A 19,258-nucleotide genomic window follows, 5' to 3' on the forward strand; every position below is an offset into this window, starting at 1 on the left:
ATATATATATTTAATCTATTATTATATTATTATATTTTTTGAATTTTAAAAATTATATATATATATACACATACACATATATAAGCCAGCTTTTCTCCCGCGCAACTGTCCCAATTCGGGACGTGTATTTAAATACACGTCCCCAATTGTTAAAATTCTATTTAATTAAAAAAAATTATATTTGGAAAAAAAAAAATAACAGTTTGACACGCGTATTTAATACGCGTGTTTAATTGTTGAAATTCTATTTAATTTAAAAAAAAAATTATATTTGGAAAAAAATAACAGTTTGACACGTGTATTTAATACACGTGTCCAATTGGACACACGTATTAAATACACGCGTCCAATTGGACACGCGTATTAAATACGCGTGTCCAATTGTTGAAATTCTATTTAATTAAAAAAAATTATATTTGGAAAAAAATAACAATTTGACACGTGTATTAATTGGACATGCGTATTAAATACACGTGTCAAATTGGACTCGTGTATTTAATACGCGTGTCCAATTGGACACGTGTATTAAATACGCGTGTCCAATTTGACACGTGTATTAAATACACGTGTCAATTTGTGACGGCTGTACAATTAGACACGTGTCTCCAAAGACACGTGTCAAATTGGACGCGTGTCTACAGTAACGGGTACTGTAGACACGCGTCAAAATGCTTGTATTTTTGTAGTGAAAGCCTCTTTAATTTTTGGAAAATGTTTTTTGGATTTCAACTTTTCATTTTTGCACGCACATTTGTGGGAATCCGCCACCGCGGAGCATTAAAGTTTGTTAGTAGCCCAACTCTACTGCCGAAGATTCTCGAATTTTGATATCCAATTGCTGAAATCGCGAAATTGGCCGGAATCTGGCAACATCACGGGATTCCGTTTTATGCTATTGGTATTTTTTCGTATAAACCAAGTGCCGGAAAATATTTTCAAGAAAATCATTTTTTCTGAAAATTGATTTTGTTAAAAATATTTTACAATAAAATATATTTTAGGTCAAAACAAATGGAGCTAGCATTAATCACTCAAGGCTCAACCTGATAAATTTTTTTAATTTATTGGCGCTTTTAATAAAACGTTGATACATTTATTGACGCTTTTAATAAAACACCTAGATATTTGTCGGCGGTCCTAACAAAACAAAACGTCGATAAATATTTCACATTTTCGATACTTTTGATTTAACGACCCTAACTTACATAATTTACATATATATATATATATATATATATATATATCTTTGCTTATTTTTGCTGTTTGCTGCCAGAAAAAATTTGCACCCGTTGAAGTCCTATTTTTAGTAGTAAGGAGAAAACAAATGCTCACAAAGAAAGTTTCTGGCCGGAGAGAGTGAGAGAGACTAGAGCTCTCTGGAAAGAGAAGAGCCATTTATATTTTTAAAATATCTACTTCTTTGAATGCATTAGAAATTGGTACTTGACCAATAAACAAAAACGACAAAGATCTACTGAATTTCGTTATTTTGTGGTCCGTGATATTTGTCACAATAAAGTAAAACACTTCAAAATCGAATTTTTTGTCACATTTAATGGTTAGATTCTTTACATAAAATCCTTCTATCACTTAAAGATCGGAGGATTTTATCCCTCGTCTTGGACACAATTGACTTCATTTCAGCCCCCTCCTCTGAAAAGCTTACCAAATTACTGAAAGTATAAACTTTTGTATCCACCATGTGGTACATTGGGTCGTAATCAGATCATTTTCTAGTAACATTTCCAATTATCCGCATCTATTACCTTCGGTTGCTATAGTAAGCAGTAAAGATCCCCTCTTCAGCCCCCTCATATTTTATTCAACTTTTTTAAATTTTTTTAAATTTTATCTCACAAAGTCAAACCTCGAATTAAATTCGTGCAGTGAATTAAAATTAAATTTTGATTTCATTACAATAAATTGTTTCTAGTTTATTTTCATGTTTGTTTGTTGTTTCAAAGTATCTATAAAAATAAAATAAAAATAAATAAATAAGATTAGGCTCATTACAAGTCATTTGTCCATTGATGTTGGATAGCAAGAAGCAATTTGCTTTTCTTTTTTTGTTTTTTTGTTTAATTTTCATTCTGATCGAATAACAGTTGCGAAGTATATATCCAAATTTATAACAAAACCCTTGATTAGGTACAAAATTCCGAGGTTCAAGGGGAAATTAATCAAGGGCTGCCGGATTTTGCATTTAGAACAAATTAAATAAACCTAGCCCGTACGAAGTAGTTGGGATATTTGGCCAACTTTATTTCACTGGAGAGTGGAGAGTGGAGAGTGGAGAGTGGAGAGATATATTATATTATTGAAGTAGCTGTGCATGCATGTGGCAGCTACCACCATAAAAGAGCCACGTGAAAGAGCCACCTACTAAAGAGCCACCTACCACCATATCCGGACGAAAGGAAAACGAAAAACAGGAAGGAATGAAAATGCATTTAGAGATAAATCTAACGGCTCAATTTGCCATATGATATAGAGCTTTATACTTCAATTGATATAACTAGTTGACTAATTGATTATAAATGGAATGGTGGATAAGAAATTCAAGATAATAGAAGAAATTTTTCAATCTTGCGTAATAAAAGGATTATTAATGGCTAGAGTAACCATAAGAGAATCACCTTCAAAGGTCACAGAATGAAACTTTAGGAACAAAGACAGTTGAGCTGCAAGAAGAGCCGCAGAGACTTCACCATAAATAGCCGAGCAAGGGGGACTAATTTGGACAAAGCATTGAATAATAGCCCCAGTAGAGTCACGACAGACAGTCAATTGGGCTGAAAACTGCTCTCTTATGGCAACATCAAAATAGATCTGAAAAATAAAAAACCGGAGAAAAAAGAGAAACCTTTATATCTAAATTATAATGATTATACGATACATTTATAACAATACCAGGTACGAAATTATTGTTCTAATGGAAACAGGTATCTCAAATCCATGCTAACAAGATAAGAATGGTTGAGGTGTCTCTCATGTCCTTTATTTATTTTATTTTTTAAAAAAAAAAAAAAAAAAAAAAAATTGTTGTCTGGACAGAATGATCGTTCATTGGAAACTTTTATTGTTCAAGGACGATCATTCGAGCCCAACTTTAATATTACTCGATCTATTTAATATTCTAATCAAAGTTATTATTAAAACTTAATCTGTTGTTCGTAAATTTACGTACAGTGTTATCTATCACCGATTTTCACCTTATCAACAGCAACTGGTCCTCATCTTTCCACGTCTCACGCATCACAAGTGGTCCACATGCATTTAATTGTCAGTAGTAGTACTCTGTTGGCATGCATGCAGTAAAATGCATGGCAAGACATGCAAACCCATCTCATGAACAATAAAATGACATGTGATGCAATTCGTAGGAGATTGCACATACATACACCTGCAAGCTTTTATCATTTTTAGTGTCATAATTAATTCATGTTTAAAAAGAATTTGCATGCTTCATGCTTTAATTTAACTGGTAGGTAGCATGTGAATGTCCAATATCAAAGGCCTTTATATAAACCTTTCTCCAACCATTTTTTTTTATCTAAGCCTAAGAAACAAGCCAGTTCTTCTCGAATGGCCCTCCCTTTAATACCCGTCTTACTTATCATCTTCCTCCTTGCATACAAGCTCTACCAACGGCTAAGATTCAAGCTCCCACCGGGGCCTCGCCCGTGGCCGTTCGTCGGCAATGTCTACAATGTAAAGCCGGTGAGGTTCCGGTGCTTTGCCGAGTGGGCGCAGGACTACGGCCCCGTCATATCGGTGTGGTTTGGCTCCGTGTTGAACGTGATTGTGTCGAACTCGGAGTTGGCTAAGGAAGTACTCAAGGAACATGACCAGCAACTGGCTGACAGGGAAAGAAATAGGTCGGCTACTATGTTTAGCAAGGATGGGAAGGACCTTATATGGTCGGATTATGGACCTCACTATGTTAAGGTCAGGAAGGTTTGCACCCTTGAGCTTTTCTCCGCAAAACGGCTGGAAGCTCTTAGACCCATTAGGGAAGATGAGGTTAGAACCATGGTTAAATCCATTTTCAATGACTGCGCTCACCCCGGTACGCCTTTTTTTCTTTTCTTTTCTTTTTTTTTCCCGTTTTTTAATTTATCTTCCTTTTTTTTTTTTCTTTTTATAATTCTCACAATATATAACTTGATTAACAAAAGTTAATTGATCGAAAACTGTTTTGACTTCCACGTACGTACGTACAGATAATTGCGGTAAAAGATTGTTGGTGATCAAGGAATACTTGGGAGCAGTGGCATTCAACAACATTACAAGACTGACATTCGGAAAGCGGTTCATGAACTCAGAGGGGGTGATGGACGAGCAAGGGTTAGAATTCAAGGGAATCGTGGCGAATGGAGTGAAGCTTGGTGGATTACTTCCCATTGCAGACCACATCCCATGGGTTCGATGGATGTTTCCACAGCAGGAAGAGGCATTCTTCAAGCATTGGGAAATGAGGGACAGACTCACTAAAACTATCATGGAAGAGCACTCCCAGGCACGAAACAAGAGTGGCGAAGCCAAGCAGCATTTTGCTGATGCCTTGTTTACTTTGCAGGAGAAATACGACCTTTGCGACGACACCGTCACTGGCCTCCTTTGGGTAATTTTTTTTAAGTAAAACAAAAAAAAAAATATACACAAAAATTTCATATAAATTGGTTTTCTAGCGGGTCTCTAAAAAGTATATGTGCTATCACAGGCTAAGGAGTAAGGATTCATGTTGTTTTTAGAGGTTGATTTGTTGAAAATTTCTATTAAAAATAAAAAAGTGAGGAAAACTTCACTTATACACATGAACTATCAGCGTTTTTTAAATCAAAACCTCAAACTTTTATTTTTGCAATGTCGGTATCTCAAGAATTTCTCTTTTGATTTCACCTATTTTTTTTGTCAAAATTCCCAAAATTTTCTGTTGAAAATAATAAAAAATAAATAAATATCGTAAGGGTCTCGTGACCCACAACCATGTCTGGCCATGGATCCGGCGACCCTACTACGTAATAGCCGGGGGTCTAGTGACCCACAACCATGTCGGAGAAAAAAAAAAAGAAGATTAGTGAAATTAAAACAGGAAATTTTTGGGGATACCCACTTTTGCAAAAATTCGAAATTATAATCTCAAAATCGCTAATAATTTTGGGTTGTAAGTGAAATTTCTCAAAAAAAAAAAAAAATGCTTGAAAACAGTTAGTAAAGTTGTTCTTAATTTCAACTTGAAATAGTGTGTAGGCCAATGAACATTGTATCCCATGAATTGTACAGGACATGATGGGTGCAGGCACGGACACCACCGCAATCTCAGTAGAATGGGCTATGGCCGAGCTAATTAAAAACCCAAGGGTGCTACACAAGGCTCAAGAGGAGCTAGACCATGTTATCGGATTCGAACGAGTCATGACAGAAGCCGATTTTAGTTCCCTGCCCTACCTACAATGTGTAGTCAAAGAGGCGCTAAGGTTGCACCCTCCAACCCCATTGATGCTCCCCCACCGAGCCAATGCCAATGTCAAGATTGGTGGCTATGACATTCCTAAGGGAACAAGTGTTCACGTCAATGTATGGGCCATAGCACGCGATCCGGCAGTGTGGAAGAACCCGCTCGAGTTCCGCCCTGAGCGGTTCCTTGAGGAGGACGTTGACATGAAGGGCCATGATTTTCGGCTACTGCCCTTTGGTGCGGGGCGGCGAATGTGCCCTGGTGTCCAACTTGCTATCAATTTGGTCACGTCCATGCTTGGTCACCTATTGCACCATTTTGTTTGGGCACCACCAGAAGGGGTCAAGCTAGAGGAGATTGACATGTCAGAAAATCCTGGATTGGTTACTTACATGCGGACCCCATTACAAGCCGTGGCCAATCCAAGGTTGCCGTCACACTTTTACAAAAGTGTGGAAGTCGACATGTAATGTTTAATTTTGTTGTTTTTTCCATTGTTCTATCCTCAGCTTGTTTTTCATCACGAACTTGAAATAAAATTGTTTGAGTGGCGTTTTATTTTTAACTATTTTCTTTTATTTTTGAGAAAACTTTCCTCTATCTCCTCTTTTCTTTCTCTCTCTAGGTCTAAGGTTTTCTGGACAAAAATGGTGATCAATGGACATAACTTCCTTGATATAGGTAAGTAGTATAATTATATCTAAATTATAAAGATTATACGATGCCTTTATAACAATACAAAGTACGAAATCATTGTTTTAATGGAAACAAGTATCTCAAATCCATGCTAACAAGATAAGAATGGTTAAGGTGTCTCTCATGTCCTTTATTTTTTTTAAAAAAAAATGGTTGTTTGGACAGAATGATCGTTCATTGGAAACTTCTATTGTTCAAGGACGATCATTCGTGCCCAACTTTAATAATGGGTTACCTTCATATAAAAATGATGTTTTTTTTTTTAAACTAAGATTTTGTTCATATATTTAAAAGTTGGACTTTTTTCAAAGTTTTCAATAGGTAAATTTCAATGTATACCCCTCGTATACAATGTTTACAGAACTGTCGGTGTGAAAAGTGGTCAAAAGGCATGGTTTCAGAGCAATTATTTGACATTTGGTTTACTGCCAGTACCCTCCTAGTCAACCGAGTAGTGAGCTAGATTGACCGAGCGCTGAATAGTAGGGTCCTGATAGCCTCTATAACGACTCAAAATTAATTAACTATAATAATTAATTTTGAGTGTTATTGGTAGTGCCCTCACATTAATTAACTCGAAGTTTCCACCTTCAACAACTAACATCAGAATAAAAATAGAACGAAAAGCGAAAAATATTAATTCTGAGCGGAAAGACTAAGTAACCTCAATAATATCTTCTATCATCAATACAAAACTAGAGCTTCTATGTATGAAATTTGCTTCTGCAAGCCCTTAATTTTTCTTTTTTACAAGCCTTTATTAATTCAAGATTGATTCACTTTTTAAGTTATCCTCATAATATAACAATCATATAACAGTTTATTAAATAAGATTAATTACTCGATCTATTTAATATTCTAATCAAAGTTATTATTAAAACTTAATCTGTTGTTCGTAAATTTACAGTGTTATCTATAACCGATTTTCACCTCATCTTTCCACGTCTCGCGCATCTCAAGTGGTCCTTGTCAGTAGTAGTACTCTGTTGGCATGCAGCAAAATGGCAAGACATGCAAACCCATCTCAAGAACAATAAAAAGGCATGTGATGCAATTCGTAGGAGATTGCACATTCATACACCTGCAAGCTTTTATCATTTTTAGTGTCATAATTAATTCATGTTTAAAAAGAATTTGCATGCTTCATGCTTTAATTTAACTGGTAGCATGATCGAGAATGTCCAATATCAAAGGCCTTTATTTAAACCTTTCTCCAACCAATTTTTTTTTTTGGCTCTAAGCCTAAGAAACAAGCCAGTTCTTCTCCAATGGCCTCCCTTTTAGAGTTATTGAGAAGCAAATGTTATTTAAAAGACATGTGCTTATCACAAGCTAAAAAGTTAGGATTAATTCATGTCGCTTTTAAAGACTGATTTGTTGAAAATTTTTGTTAAAAATAAAAGAAAGTAGGAAAACCTTCACTTACACATCTTAACTATCAGTGTTTTTGAAATCTTAACCTCGAACTTTTAGTTTTGCAATGTCGGTATCCCAAGAATTTCTCTTTTGATTTCACCTATTTTTTGTTAAAATTAATGCCCAAAATTTTCTGTTGAAAAAAATAAAAAATAAATATCATAAGGGTCTCGTGACCCACAACCATGTCTGGCCATAGATCCGGTGACCCTACTAGGTACATAGTTCATACTAGGCGTGGGTCTGGTGACCCACAACCATGTGGATGAATTATTATTTTTTTTTTAAAAAAAAAAAAAAAGGAAAAAAGAAAAAAGAAAGAAAGAAGATATTTTTGGCATTTTAACAAAAAAGAAAAAAAAAAAAAAAAAAAAAAAAAAAAAAAAAAAAGATCAGTGAAAGTTAAACAGGAAAATTTTTGGGATACCCACCTTGCAAAAATTAAAAATTCCAAATTATAATCTCAAAATCGCTAATAATTTTGAGTTGTAAGTGAAATTTCTCAGGAAAAAAAAAAAAAAAGTTAAGTAAGTGAAATGCTTGAAAACAGTTAGGTAAGCTTGAAAACAGATAGGTAATGATGCATTTGGTTCGAATATTATTCAATATTCGAACCGGGTTTTTATTCAAAAACCCGGAACCCAGATCCATGTTGAATAAAACCCGGCTGGCTCTTGAATATTGTTTTGAATGCGGTTTGAATTTCGAGATGATGAAATCATGAAATTGACGAGTGAATTTCAAGCAGAATTTTCTTTCAACTGGCAGAAGCTGGCAAATAAAACTAAAAAAAAAAAAATCAAGAAAAATAGGAAAATGGGGTGGACGCGAGCCACCACCAGAGGTGGCGCCGAATGGGGTGGCCTGCGAGCCACTCCTAGAGGTGGCCGGCACCACCTCTGGTGGTGGCTCGCGTCCACCCCAGGGGTCGGGGGGTGGCCGCGCGCTACCCCGCGTGGATTTCGAGGTGGCTCAAAAGTCACCCCTAAGCCTTTCGGCCACCCCTGGGGCCGGGAATGACCGCGCGACTACCCCCAGTGGCCGTGGGTGGCCGCGCGCCACCCCCTGAGCCCTAAGGGTTGCTTTTCAGGCCACCCCCTGAGCCCTAGGGGTGGCTTTCGGGCCACCCCAAATGGATCCATGGGTGGCCCGAAAAGCCTTAGGGGTGGCTTTCGGGCCACCTCTGGGGTCGAGGGTGGCCGCACGGCTACCCCCAGTGGCAGGGGGTGGCTGCCCGGCTACCCTCAGTGGCTTCGGGGTGGCTTTCGGGCCACCCCAAATGGATTTCGGGGTGGCCCGAAAGCCACCCCTAGGGGGTGGGGGGGTGGCGCTCGGCCAACCCCAGGGGCCGGGGTGGCCTGCAAGCCACCCCAGAGGTGGCGCTGACCACCTCTGGGGGTGGCTCGCAGGCCACCCCCCTCCCAAGGGGTGGCTGCTGGCTGCCCCAAAACTATATTTTCTCTCCTTTTTTTTTAAAATAAAAATAAAACTTTTGTTTTTTTTAGTTTTTAATTTTTAATTTTTTTTGTTATTTTGTTTATTATTAATTTTATTATTTTTTACCATACCAATCATTATACACAACTTTTCATACAATCCAATCACTTTCTACCATTATAAAACACTTTTTTTCAATCTAAAAAATTCAACACCTAAACACATATTCAAAAAGAATCTGAATTATATTCAACATCCAAACACATTTTCATTGCCTTGAAATCTGCAATCAGATTCAGAATATTATTCATATTTGAAATATTCAAAACCCAAACGGACCATAAGCTTTTCTTACTTTCAGCTTGAAGGAGTGTGTAGGCCAACGAACATTGTATCCCATGAATTGTGCAGGACATGATCACTGCAGGCACGGACACTACCGCAATCTTAGTAGAATGGGCTATGGCCGAGCTAATTAAAACCCAAGGGTGCAACACAAGGCTCAAGAGGAGCTAGATCGTGTTATCGGATTCGAATGAGTCATGACATAAGCCGATTTTAGTTCCCTGCCTTACCTACAATGTGTAGTCAGAGTGGCGCTAAGGTTGCACCCTCCAACCCCATCGATGCTCCCCCACCGAGCCAATGCCAATGTCAAGATTGGTGGCTATGACATTCCTAAGAGAACAAGTGTTCACGTCAATGTATGGGCCATAGCACGCGATCCGGCAGTGTGGAAGAACCCGCTCGAGTTCCGCCCTGAGCGGTTCCTTGAGGAGGACGTTGACATGAAGGGCCATGATTTTCGGCTACTGCCCTTTGGTGCGGGGCGGCGGATGTGCCCTGGTGCCCAACTTTCTATCAATTTGGTCACGTCCATACTTGGTCACCTATTGCACCATTTTGTTTGGCACCACCTGAAGGGGTCAAGACGGAAGAGATTGACATGTCAGAAAATCCTGGAATGGTCACTTACATGCGAACCCCATTACAAGCCGTGACCAATCCAAGGTTGCCCTCACACTTGTACAAAAGTGTGGAAGTGGACATGTAATGTTTAATTTTGTTGTTTTTTCCATTTTTCTATCCTCAGCTTTTTTTTCATAACGAACTTATAATAAAATTGTTTGGGTGTTGTTTTATTTTTAACTTTTTTTTTCTTTTTTTTTTTTTTTTTTAAGAAAACTTCACTTATAACTCTTAATTTTTCATCAATTTTGCAATTAAGTACTCAAACTTTAAAAGTATCAATTTATGGTATTTATTTTTTATTTTCAATTTCAACCATCCGTTATAATTTTTCATTAAATCCTATCAAAATACTCAAAATGTCCAAAATACCCTCTCTTTTTTTAAGGAAAAAAAAAATTCAAAGATTTAGATGATGGTCATAATTTAACAAAATTTACAAAAATACCCATGCCTGTATCTTTGAAAAAAAAAAATTAGTTTTTTTTTTTTTTTAAAAAAAAATGAGGCAGTTTGAAAATTTTGATAAGATTTAACGGCAAACTCTAATAGAGGGTTGAAATTGAAAAAAAAAATTGAAAGATATATATGCTAAATTGACCATTTTATAAAGTTTGAACACTTAATTGCAAAAGTAATGAAAGATCAGGCATTATAAATAGAAAAGTTTTCCCTTTATTTTTTGAATATATGTTAAAGGCAAATCTTTATACCTAACTCAACTTTTTTCAACCCAACTCAAAAAATAAATAATAATAATAATAATAATAATAATAATAATAAAAAAGACCCAAGGGTGGCTCAACCAGCCATTAACGGTTGGCAGTTGGGGGCAGTTCGATCTCTTGGTTATCTTACAGGGTGAATCGATCCTTGTCCGGCAGCCGACATACTTGCCAATCCAAGATCACGAGGAAAGTCCCATCGAAGCCCATTTCATACAACATTCCAACACCATTAACAACCTTAGAGTCCACCGTTAGGATACAACACATTACATATGTGTCCTTGTACTTAGATTAAAGACTAGATGTGATATTAAAGATACATATGAAAGTATGCATAAGAAATGTACAGAAAATGGGCATAGAAGATTTTTTTTTTTTCATAACTAAATTTAATATTATTGAGAGAGTAAGGTATCCCTAAATACACTAAAAGTATAAAAAAGAAAACACCTAAGAATAAAAAAACGAACAAAGAAATCAACAAAGCTAATCGACAGTGAAGACAAAAAGCCACCGTCCAAAGATACAGCGTATGAAAAACGAAGTAAAATATCCTCCATAGAACTCTCCAAATCCTCGAAACACCTAAGATTTCTTTCATTCTAAACATACCAAAAAAATGCAGATTGGCACCATCTTCCAAATTGCAGTACTCCTTTGCTTTCAAAACTTCCACCAACAGGCAAACAAGTCGATAACTCTTTTAGGAATAACCCAAGACATACCAAAACGGGTAAAATGTTATAGCACAAAGCGGAAGCCACGTTACAGTGAAATAAAATTATTCGTGGTAAAATACTTGAATGATCTTTAAAAAAAAAAAAATAATAAAAAAAAATCCTTGATTTACAAGAGTGAAGATATTTTTGTGTGAAAGATTAAAATGACATATTGAGTACAGTGTTGGATGCATGACTTATATGATATCTTTAAAGAATTTAGACAATCACTTGAGAAATTGAGAAATGATCTCAGCTTCAGAGGTCCATACATATGCTTGCTAGACTGGACTACGACGTATGACCCACAAAATAAGAGGTTCAAAGTTCAAACTCTTGAAACAAGGATAAAACTCAAAGACGAACAAGGTAAGAAGACATTACAAACATCTTGTCAATGCTTACAGCAGCAGACAAATACAAATCTGCATCTAAATTTCCACATAATGCAGCCAGTTAATCTTAATCTCCAAGAAATAAGAGCAGAGTGCCACATGAATATGAAATGAAGCACATCAACCCAACACATTTTTTTCAATTTCGTTTTAAGAGAGTAAATAGCACAAATAACTCGGAAAAATACATTTCACTCCCTATGGCTTTACCAGAAAACACGAAATCCACTGAATTTTCTAAATGAGTAAACACCTCCACATTGAAGTCAGATGGATGGGATAAAGAAATTTACAACTCCTAGTATAGTTTCTTACAAAATAAAAAATAAAAATACACCTTCATATACATTGAAATGAAGCATGAAAATCATAGAATGCATACAATGTCTGTTAATTACTTGCATCACGATTTCCAATATCCTCGTCTAGTCGAACATTCTAGGCTTTTTTGGGGGTATTTTCACTCTTGTTCATCAGATGAATGAAATTTAATATATCCTTACAAACCCAAACTCGAAGAAAAGACCACTGGAAGTCACATATATAACATACCAAATACGTGTAATCAAAAAGCATATTCACAACGTATCAAACAAGCCAACCAATAAAACCATATCTATGTAGATTAAAAGGTCAGAAAGGTCCTCCAAAAACAAAAACAAAAAAAAGTCAGAAAGGACTACATTTCACACATATACACATCATAGGCTAAGTTCCCAAAGCATTTTATAGCAGCATAATTCCACATTTTATTTAACACATAAGATGGATGCTGAATTCAGGAGTGATCTTGTTCAAACTGACCCAGAAAGAACTTTCCTTCAATATTCATATTGACTTCAACCCTGAACTTCTCTTCTTTAATTCCCCTTCTCAGCTTCAGGAGCAAATCGAATTTGGCATAATCTTTAATGACCTACATTTACACAAAAGCAAATTCCTTCAGTACTAAATTTGGGTCCCAGATCTTAAAAGACCTAAATTTAACCAACGCAAATTCCTTCAGTCAAAAATTAGAGTTCAGAAATTTTAAAATAGGACTCCATATAGAGTGAGGAATGAAAAGAACGACAGGGACGGGAGGAACTCAACCCCATCTGTATATTGGAAGAAATCAAGATAAGATATAGACTAATACAGAATGGCAACCTTGGCCTTAGCTAGAAGGATCTCTAGAAGCTCATAGGGGTACAACGAGTTGGACCTCTGCTGGATGGACTTAACAGCATGATTTGCTGCATCTTGAACCCCAGGATCATGAGTTGGCACTGCCTGCCATCCTGGCTCATGGCCATCTGATTGATTTATGTAGAGGTCCAAGTTAAACACTACTCAGAGTACAACTTTAGAAAATATTAAAAGAAAATTGGCTCCAGATGCTATATTTGGAGGAGTCAAGGCAAAACCAATGGCAGTATAAGATCTTGGATACAGATGATTGTAGGGTTAAGGCACAACTTGATCTTACGTTAAGTTAAACAAGCATGGAATATGAAGTAGAGAAGCTTTTGTAAAGCAAATCAAGCCAACACACTTCTTACAATATCTTTGTAACAGAGTAAATAGCCCAAATAACTTTTTTTTTTAAAAAGAGTAAAATATATATGGTTTGACCACAACTGATATGGAACTGGTATGCCGCAGAGATACAAATAACCAACAAAAAGCCAATAGCATAGCGTCAAAACTGAATTAAGAAGGAACTTTTTTTTATAATGTAATTGGCCTCAAGGAGAGGGGTACAAGGAACTTAATAAAACTTAATCAAACTGAATCCCTTCACTAAACCTATTTAATAAATATACTAAGATTAAGAACAAGAATAAGAAGATACATAATAGAGGGAAGAAAAAATGCCACCATTCACCACCACTTTGGAGTTCAAACAAATCTTTGGACTGCATAACAGTGGTGAAAGAACTCTAATGGATCTTCTACTATGCAACACAATGAAACGGCACACTTACAATCTGAATTTGATATGGTTCACACAGAACAATCTACAGAAATTGGTTTTGAATCTTTCTTTTTTTTTTTTTTTATAAGTAAGAAAATTTTATAAAAAGCGTAAATCGCCCCTAAGTACACCAGGAGTATACACAGGAACAACCAAAAACAACCCACAAAAAGAAAAACTAAACAAACCCACAAGGAACAACCCTAAAACCCAAAGAATTTCCCAACAAACACCCAAACCAGCCCCACAAGCACCCCAACCCAACAAAACCCTCAAAACCCACAAGAAAACCCAATCAACCCACCCAGCCCTACACCATGTGCGCCTTGCCTTTCCTGCGTCGGGAGGAAGCACAAGAATCCCCGTAGTTGATGAAGCTTGCCAAATTCAAAACTTCCCTCCTACCCTTGGACTTTGGGCGCGCGGCCTTAACTCCCCGATGGAAGTCTCTTCAATGGCATCCAAAATCGCCAAGGACGGGTCCAAACCCTCATCACTTTCCAACTCCCAATCTACAGCCCAATCGGGAGGAAAGACACCCAAAGGGAGAGGGAAATCGTCATCCTCCCCATCCCATAACTCATCGCCCTGCTCCTGAGCAACCACCTCCCTTGACGGACCAAAACCCACTGGCCACTTTTGAGATTGGGTCAAACTATCCTCTCCCTTAATGGCGATAGAAGAACTCGAAGCCACCGCACTTTCTTTATCAATCGGAATCGACGCAGGGCTCGGATTGAGAAACCCTCGCCGAAGAAAACCCCTCATCTGCGCGGGAGAACTACCCTTATCCTTCACAGACACTGCTAGAACGGCAGAATCCTGCACTGGAAGCGCAAGAGCCACTGTCTCGACTGGCTCTCTAGCAGGAGGAACCCGAGAAATAGACCCAGGCACTATAGCACCTGGCCTTAAAGCTTCCAAAGCATCGGCAACGGATAAACCGTCCAAATGCATTTTTCTGGCTTCCCTAGCCTTCCGAAAGTACTTCCAAAACAGCTTAGAATCCGACAGCACAGGAGGAGAAGATAAACGCAACCTCTTCCCCAACTCAGCCGCCCCTGAAAAAGAAGGAACCGGAGGTGTCCCATCAGATCTGGTAGGAGCTACCAGGGGCGCTGAAGAGAAACCCAAAACTACCGGAGAGATCCCCTACAACCTGGAAGAAGCTACAAGGGGAAAAGAAAACCCAGCCACCGGCGACGCTGATCCTGAAGACACAGACCCCAAAGTCATAGAATCCTCAGAAGAGAACGAAGACTTCTTCGAGACAACCTCCGGGGCAGAAACCACCGAAGGAATGAAAGAGGAATGCTCAACAAAAGCCGGAAAAGTAGCAGTCGAAACGCCTACCGCTTCCAGTGCCGGACAACCCAAATCCGGAGCCGAAACCCGCCCCGAAACCGACTCAGGAGCCGAAACAGCAGCCCTCTTGGCAAAGGGCTTAAGCACCTTAGTCCCATCCCGAAACCAGGACCCTTTAATAGCTGCCTTACACCTCTTAAGCATCCGGCACGCCACAAAACCCAACCTGCGTTTAAGCCCAACAGAGGACTTAAAGCCCATTCTCTTCGAAGACCCACAAGCCCAAATCAAAGCACTGGATAGGCGCCCAAGGATCTCTAGAATCTGCCCGAACACTCCAAACACACTATCCTTTTGCAGTGAAGTGTCACCCTCAACAACGGCTACCCCAGACACGCAAGCCAAACAACTGACGCAAACTCTGGAACTAAGACACTCATCAACACGAAGGTCCTTACCCAGGGGATCAGGCGCTTGCTTCTCCATGGCGGAGCAATCCACTGGCAGCTGCTTCTTCAAATCACACCATCCCGCCACTGACCTAACATCAACGACCTTTGCCGCATCCCATGAACCCGACTTATGACCTGGAGACCGGCAACCCAAGGCAGAGTCGATTGCTCCTGAGCGCACCACCTCCGCAAACGACGGAGGGCCAGTTCCCTTTCCTAACTTAACACCCGTCTGAAAACCACTAGAAAACGAAGACCCTTCTGTGGCTCCAAGAGAATCCAGACCTGTGCCCAACTTTGCCCCTTCTACTTTCCCATCCTTCTTGTCCGACGCAGACAAACCAAGCTCGCAGCCCACAGAGAGAGAAATAGAAACAGTTCTCAACTCACCGGAAAACTTATGCCAAACCCATCCACCGCGCCCCTCAAGGATCAGAATGAGCCCTCTCCGACCACCCAACCCATAGGCTGCCGCCTCTAAGAACCGGTCAGCTTTATTTTCACCTCTACGGGCAATCAAAAGTTTAGACCCTTCCCTGAAGGATTTGACAAAGTAATGATCACCAGAGAAACCCAAGAAAGTCTCCAACGTCGACGCAAGCCAATCTGAACATTGAGTGCTCAAGACGATCGCCCCCGAAGAAGCTTTTTCTCTTCTCCTCCACCCGCACCAACGAAGCCCCCTCCAAAACCGAGAGAGAAAAGGACTTTGACTCCACCGTAAAGTTCCTTTCCATCGCAAAAATACCCGAACTTATAAGACCAACCCAGAGAAAGAAAGCATAATGACCGGCGAGGAAGACCACCCAGACGCAAAGCCCATCGGCATACACCCCAGCACGAAACTCCCACGAACAGCCCATCAACACCACCAGCCCCAAGCGAGTTCGGAAAGGGAGAAACCAGAGAAAACCAGTTTGACGCACCCAGCAAAAAGAACCAGAACCAAACTCTAGTGGGACGCACCTACACGCGCCACCACTACCAGGAGGGAGGAAAAAGAGAGCGGGGGAAATGAGGAGAGAGAGATGTACAGAGAGAGCGTTGAAAACTCAAGTGATTCCAACTAGGTTTATTTTAAGCCCTGTTTTTGAATCTTTGAGTGATTGTTTCTCTGAATTCTCTCCCAATCCAATGTGATATGGGGTTGGTCATAATAGTTGTAACAACCACCATCTACTTTGAACACGGTTATTACTCAAATTACAGTGCAGATGTATAGCTGTCATTTTTGCCATAGCAAAGTTGATAGATACTATGTAACTGAAGAAATCGTAGAACGGCCTTACAACATAAGACTGCTACATTCTACAGTATAAACTGGTAATTCCGAAACACCCTATACTATAGACTTAAGCAAAGCAATTTTACAGATACCAATACCTATGTCATGCACTCGTAACTGTGTCAATTATAGATACTTCACATATAACCACAACTTACAAGGGGGGAAGAAAAAACACTCAGTAAGTGAGACACAGAAATTTAGGAACAGATTGAAGTAGTCAATTACCAGGTTTAGCACCCAGGTCTGATGGGGTAAAGGAAGGGACATCAGGGGCATACTTAAATTCCTGCAACTGCTTGAAGTTCATCCATGGCTTCACCCAGACTTTAGCTTCGTATATTTTCTTCTTACCAGCATCAATCGCTTCCAGAGTAAGATGGTATAACTTACCAGCAACCACCTGTTCTTTGGCTTTCAAAACCCTGGTAAACTCAAGGATGGTATTCTGCACAATATATCAATCACAAATGTACATAAAGATAGCCCAAAAAGAAAAGGACTCTATTTATGAATTTTCCAAGGTTATTATTTACATATTTTTTACTAAGCAAATTGATGAGCAAGACGAATAACCAAGATATAATGGATTTGGCTGAATTTTGTATCAAAGATCTAATATCAAGGTTGCTTTATTTGAGTAAATTCGGAATTGCGCAATTCATAATAGAAACTTATGAAACCACGAGATAGATAACAAATCAAGTAATTTTAGATGATTCATCCACTCCTAAGCAGGAATCACGCTATTTTTGCAAGAACAAAAATTGGAAACCATATTCTATACAAACCAAAATAAGAGAAAAATTTAAACAAAAATAAATAAATAAAAAAGATACAGGAACCAACCAAGAAACCAACAAAAGGAAGCATTTAATCTAATCCAATACATACAGGAACACCCATTAAATCCGACGACACAAACAACCAAAGAAAACAAGAAATTAAAGGGTAGAGAAAAAAGACAGACCTCTTTATTGTTATGTTCTTGGACAGCGAAGCGTGCGAGGTTGTCGATCTCGGCGCTGTTCTGAGAGCCCTTACAGTCGTGAACCCCTCCAAGCTTCATCTTTATGACGGGTTCTTCACCGGAGCAGTGCCCCAATTCACAGATCACCAGCAAAAGGCTCAGCAACGCAGCGAGAAAGAAGCTAGTATTAATATTCCCCTTCATCATCGTTTTGTTGTATCCTCCAAAGCGCTTTGCTTTTCTGTTGTATTTGTACCCCCCCGACTGAAGACAAAAGGGTTCGAGTTAATAATAATAAATAATTTTGAAGAAACCTATCGGTCTCCGAATGCGTTGCGTGTTGCAATGAGCTTCTTTTTATTATTTTTTTTTTATATAGATAGCTTCTTTTGATTATTAGTTGGCCACTAAAAAGACTTCTTAGGTGTGATTGAAATTGTAATTTTGAAGCGAAAAAAAATGCGATTTTAAATTAAATCGTAGAAATGAACCGTTTAGAAATTACGTTTTTAAAAATTACGATTTAAAAGCGTAGAAAAATGTTTATTCAAATCGCAGACAATGTTGTACTTTTTTTAAAACGCAGTATTTTAAATGAGTAATGATTCACTACCACCTAAATATATAATTTTTTACCACCTTGTTTATGTGGCAAGGTGGTCCCTCACCTTAATTTATTTTTAAAAAATAAAAAATAATAAAAAAAAAAACTCAAAAAGTAGTGGGGACCACCTTGCCACATAGGCAAAGTGGTGAAAAGTTGTATATTTGAGTGGCATTGAATCATTATTCATTTTAAAAGGTTAATCTGCGATTTTAAAGGTCAAATTGCGATTTTTCAAAACGATTTATGTTCTGCGATTTGGTTTAAAATCGCACTTATTGTCTACGAAATCGCAATCACAAATACACCTAAACTGCGTTTTTAAAAATCATTTTTTTAAATCGCACATTTTAAAATTGTTATTTTTAAATCGTACTTTTTGAAATCCCAAACCCAAACAGACCTTAGTTAAGGCAAGGACCAAAGGAGTTTTGTTTCAGGTTGACCCGCTTTTTGTCGGGCACTAGAAGTTTAGACGGTTCTCCGTCACACATGAGAACTCTTTCTCTCTTTTCTTTTTTTGCTTTTTTTAGATACATGAGAACTCTTTATTAAAAATTTAAAATATATATATATATATATTCAAAGGGGGAAGACAACAATATTTCTGTTCCTTTAAAAATATTGCCAACCAATCAAATATCTCTCTTCAAACTTGCTTAAAAATTTACCATATCAACAAATGATAAAAAGTAGCTACTTCTTCTTTTTCTTTTTTTTAGGTGTACGGTCAAAAGAAAGAGTAAAAAATTTACCTGTGTTTTTTTTTTTTTTTGGATTTCTCATCATTGAATAGTTTTAGGCATGAAGTCAAATTTATGTACTAATTTATTTTTAATTTTATTATTAAATAATAATAAAATT

The 19,258-nt window shown here is 38.0% G+C and overlaps 2 protein-coding genes and 1 pseudogene across 2 annotated transcripts; 2 read left to right on the forward strand and 1 right to left on the reverse strand.

The window, feature by feature from the left end:
• The first annotated feature begins 3,540 nt into the window (after positions 1 to 3,540).
• Positions 3,541 to 6,026, forward strand: LOC133872607 (cytochrome P450 98A2-like). The gene is made up of 3 exons (XM_062310175.1): positions 3,541 to 4,069; positions 4,224 to 4,624; positions 5,287 to 6,026. Exons 1-3 carry the CDS (start codon positions 3,586 to 3,588, stop codon positions 5,929 to 5,931), a joined length of 1,530 nt encoding a protein of 509 aa, XP_062166159.1. The 5' UTR covers positions 3,541 to 3,585; the 3' UTR covers positions 5,932 to 6,026.
• Positions 6,027 to 9,412: 3,386 nt separating this feature from the next.
• LOC133873256 (cytochrome P450 98A2-like) lies at positions 9,413 to 10,138 on the forward strand (annotated as a pseudogene).
• A 2,286-nt stretch (positions 10,139 to 12,424) lies between these two features.
• Positions 12,425 to 18,059, reverse strand: LOC133872717 (cysteine proteinase inhibitor 12-like). Its single transcript, XM_062310293.1, has 4 exons — positions 17,791 to 18,059; positions 17,049 to 17,268; positions 12,971 to 13,116; positions 12,425 to 12,737 (listed from the first exon to the last, which is right to left on the reverse strand). The coding sequence occupies exons 1-4, from the start codon at positions 17,995 to 17,997 to the stop codon at positions 12,600 to 12,602; spliced, it is 711 nt and encodes a 236-aa protein (XP_062166277.1). The 5' UTR covers positions 17,998 to 18,059; the 3' UTR covers positions 12,425 to 12,599.
• Positions 18,060 to 19,258: the final 1,199 nt, after the last annotated feature.

The sequence above is a fragment of the Alnus glutinosa genome, chromosome 7 (genome assembly GCF_958979055.1).
Source record: "Alnus glutinosa chromosome 7, dhAlnGlut1.1, whole genome shotgun sequence".
Classification (NCBI taxonomy): Eukaryota; Viridiplantae; Streptophyta; class Magnoliopsida; order Fagales; family Betulaceae; genus Alnus; species Alnus glutinosa.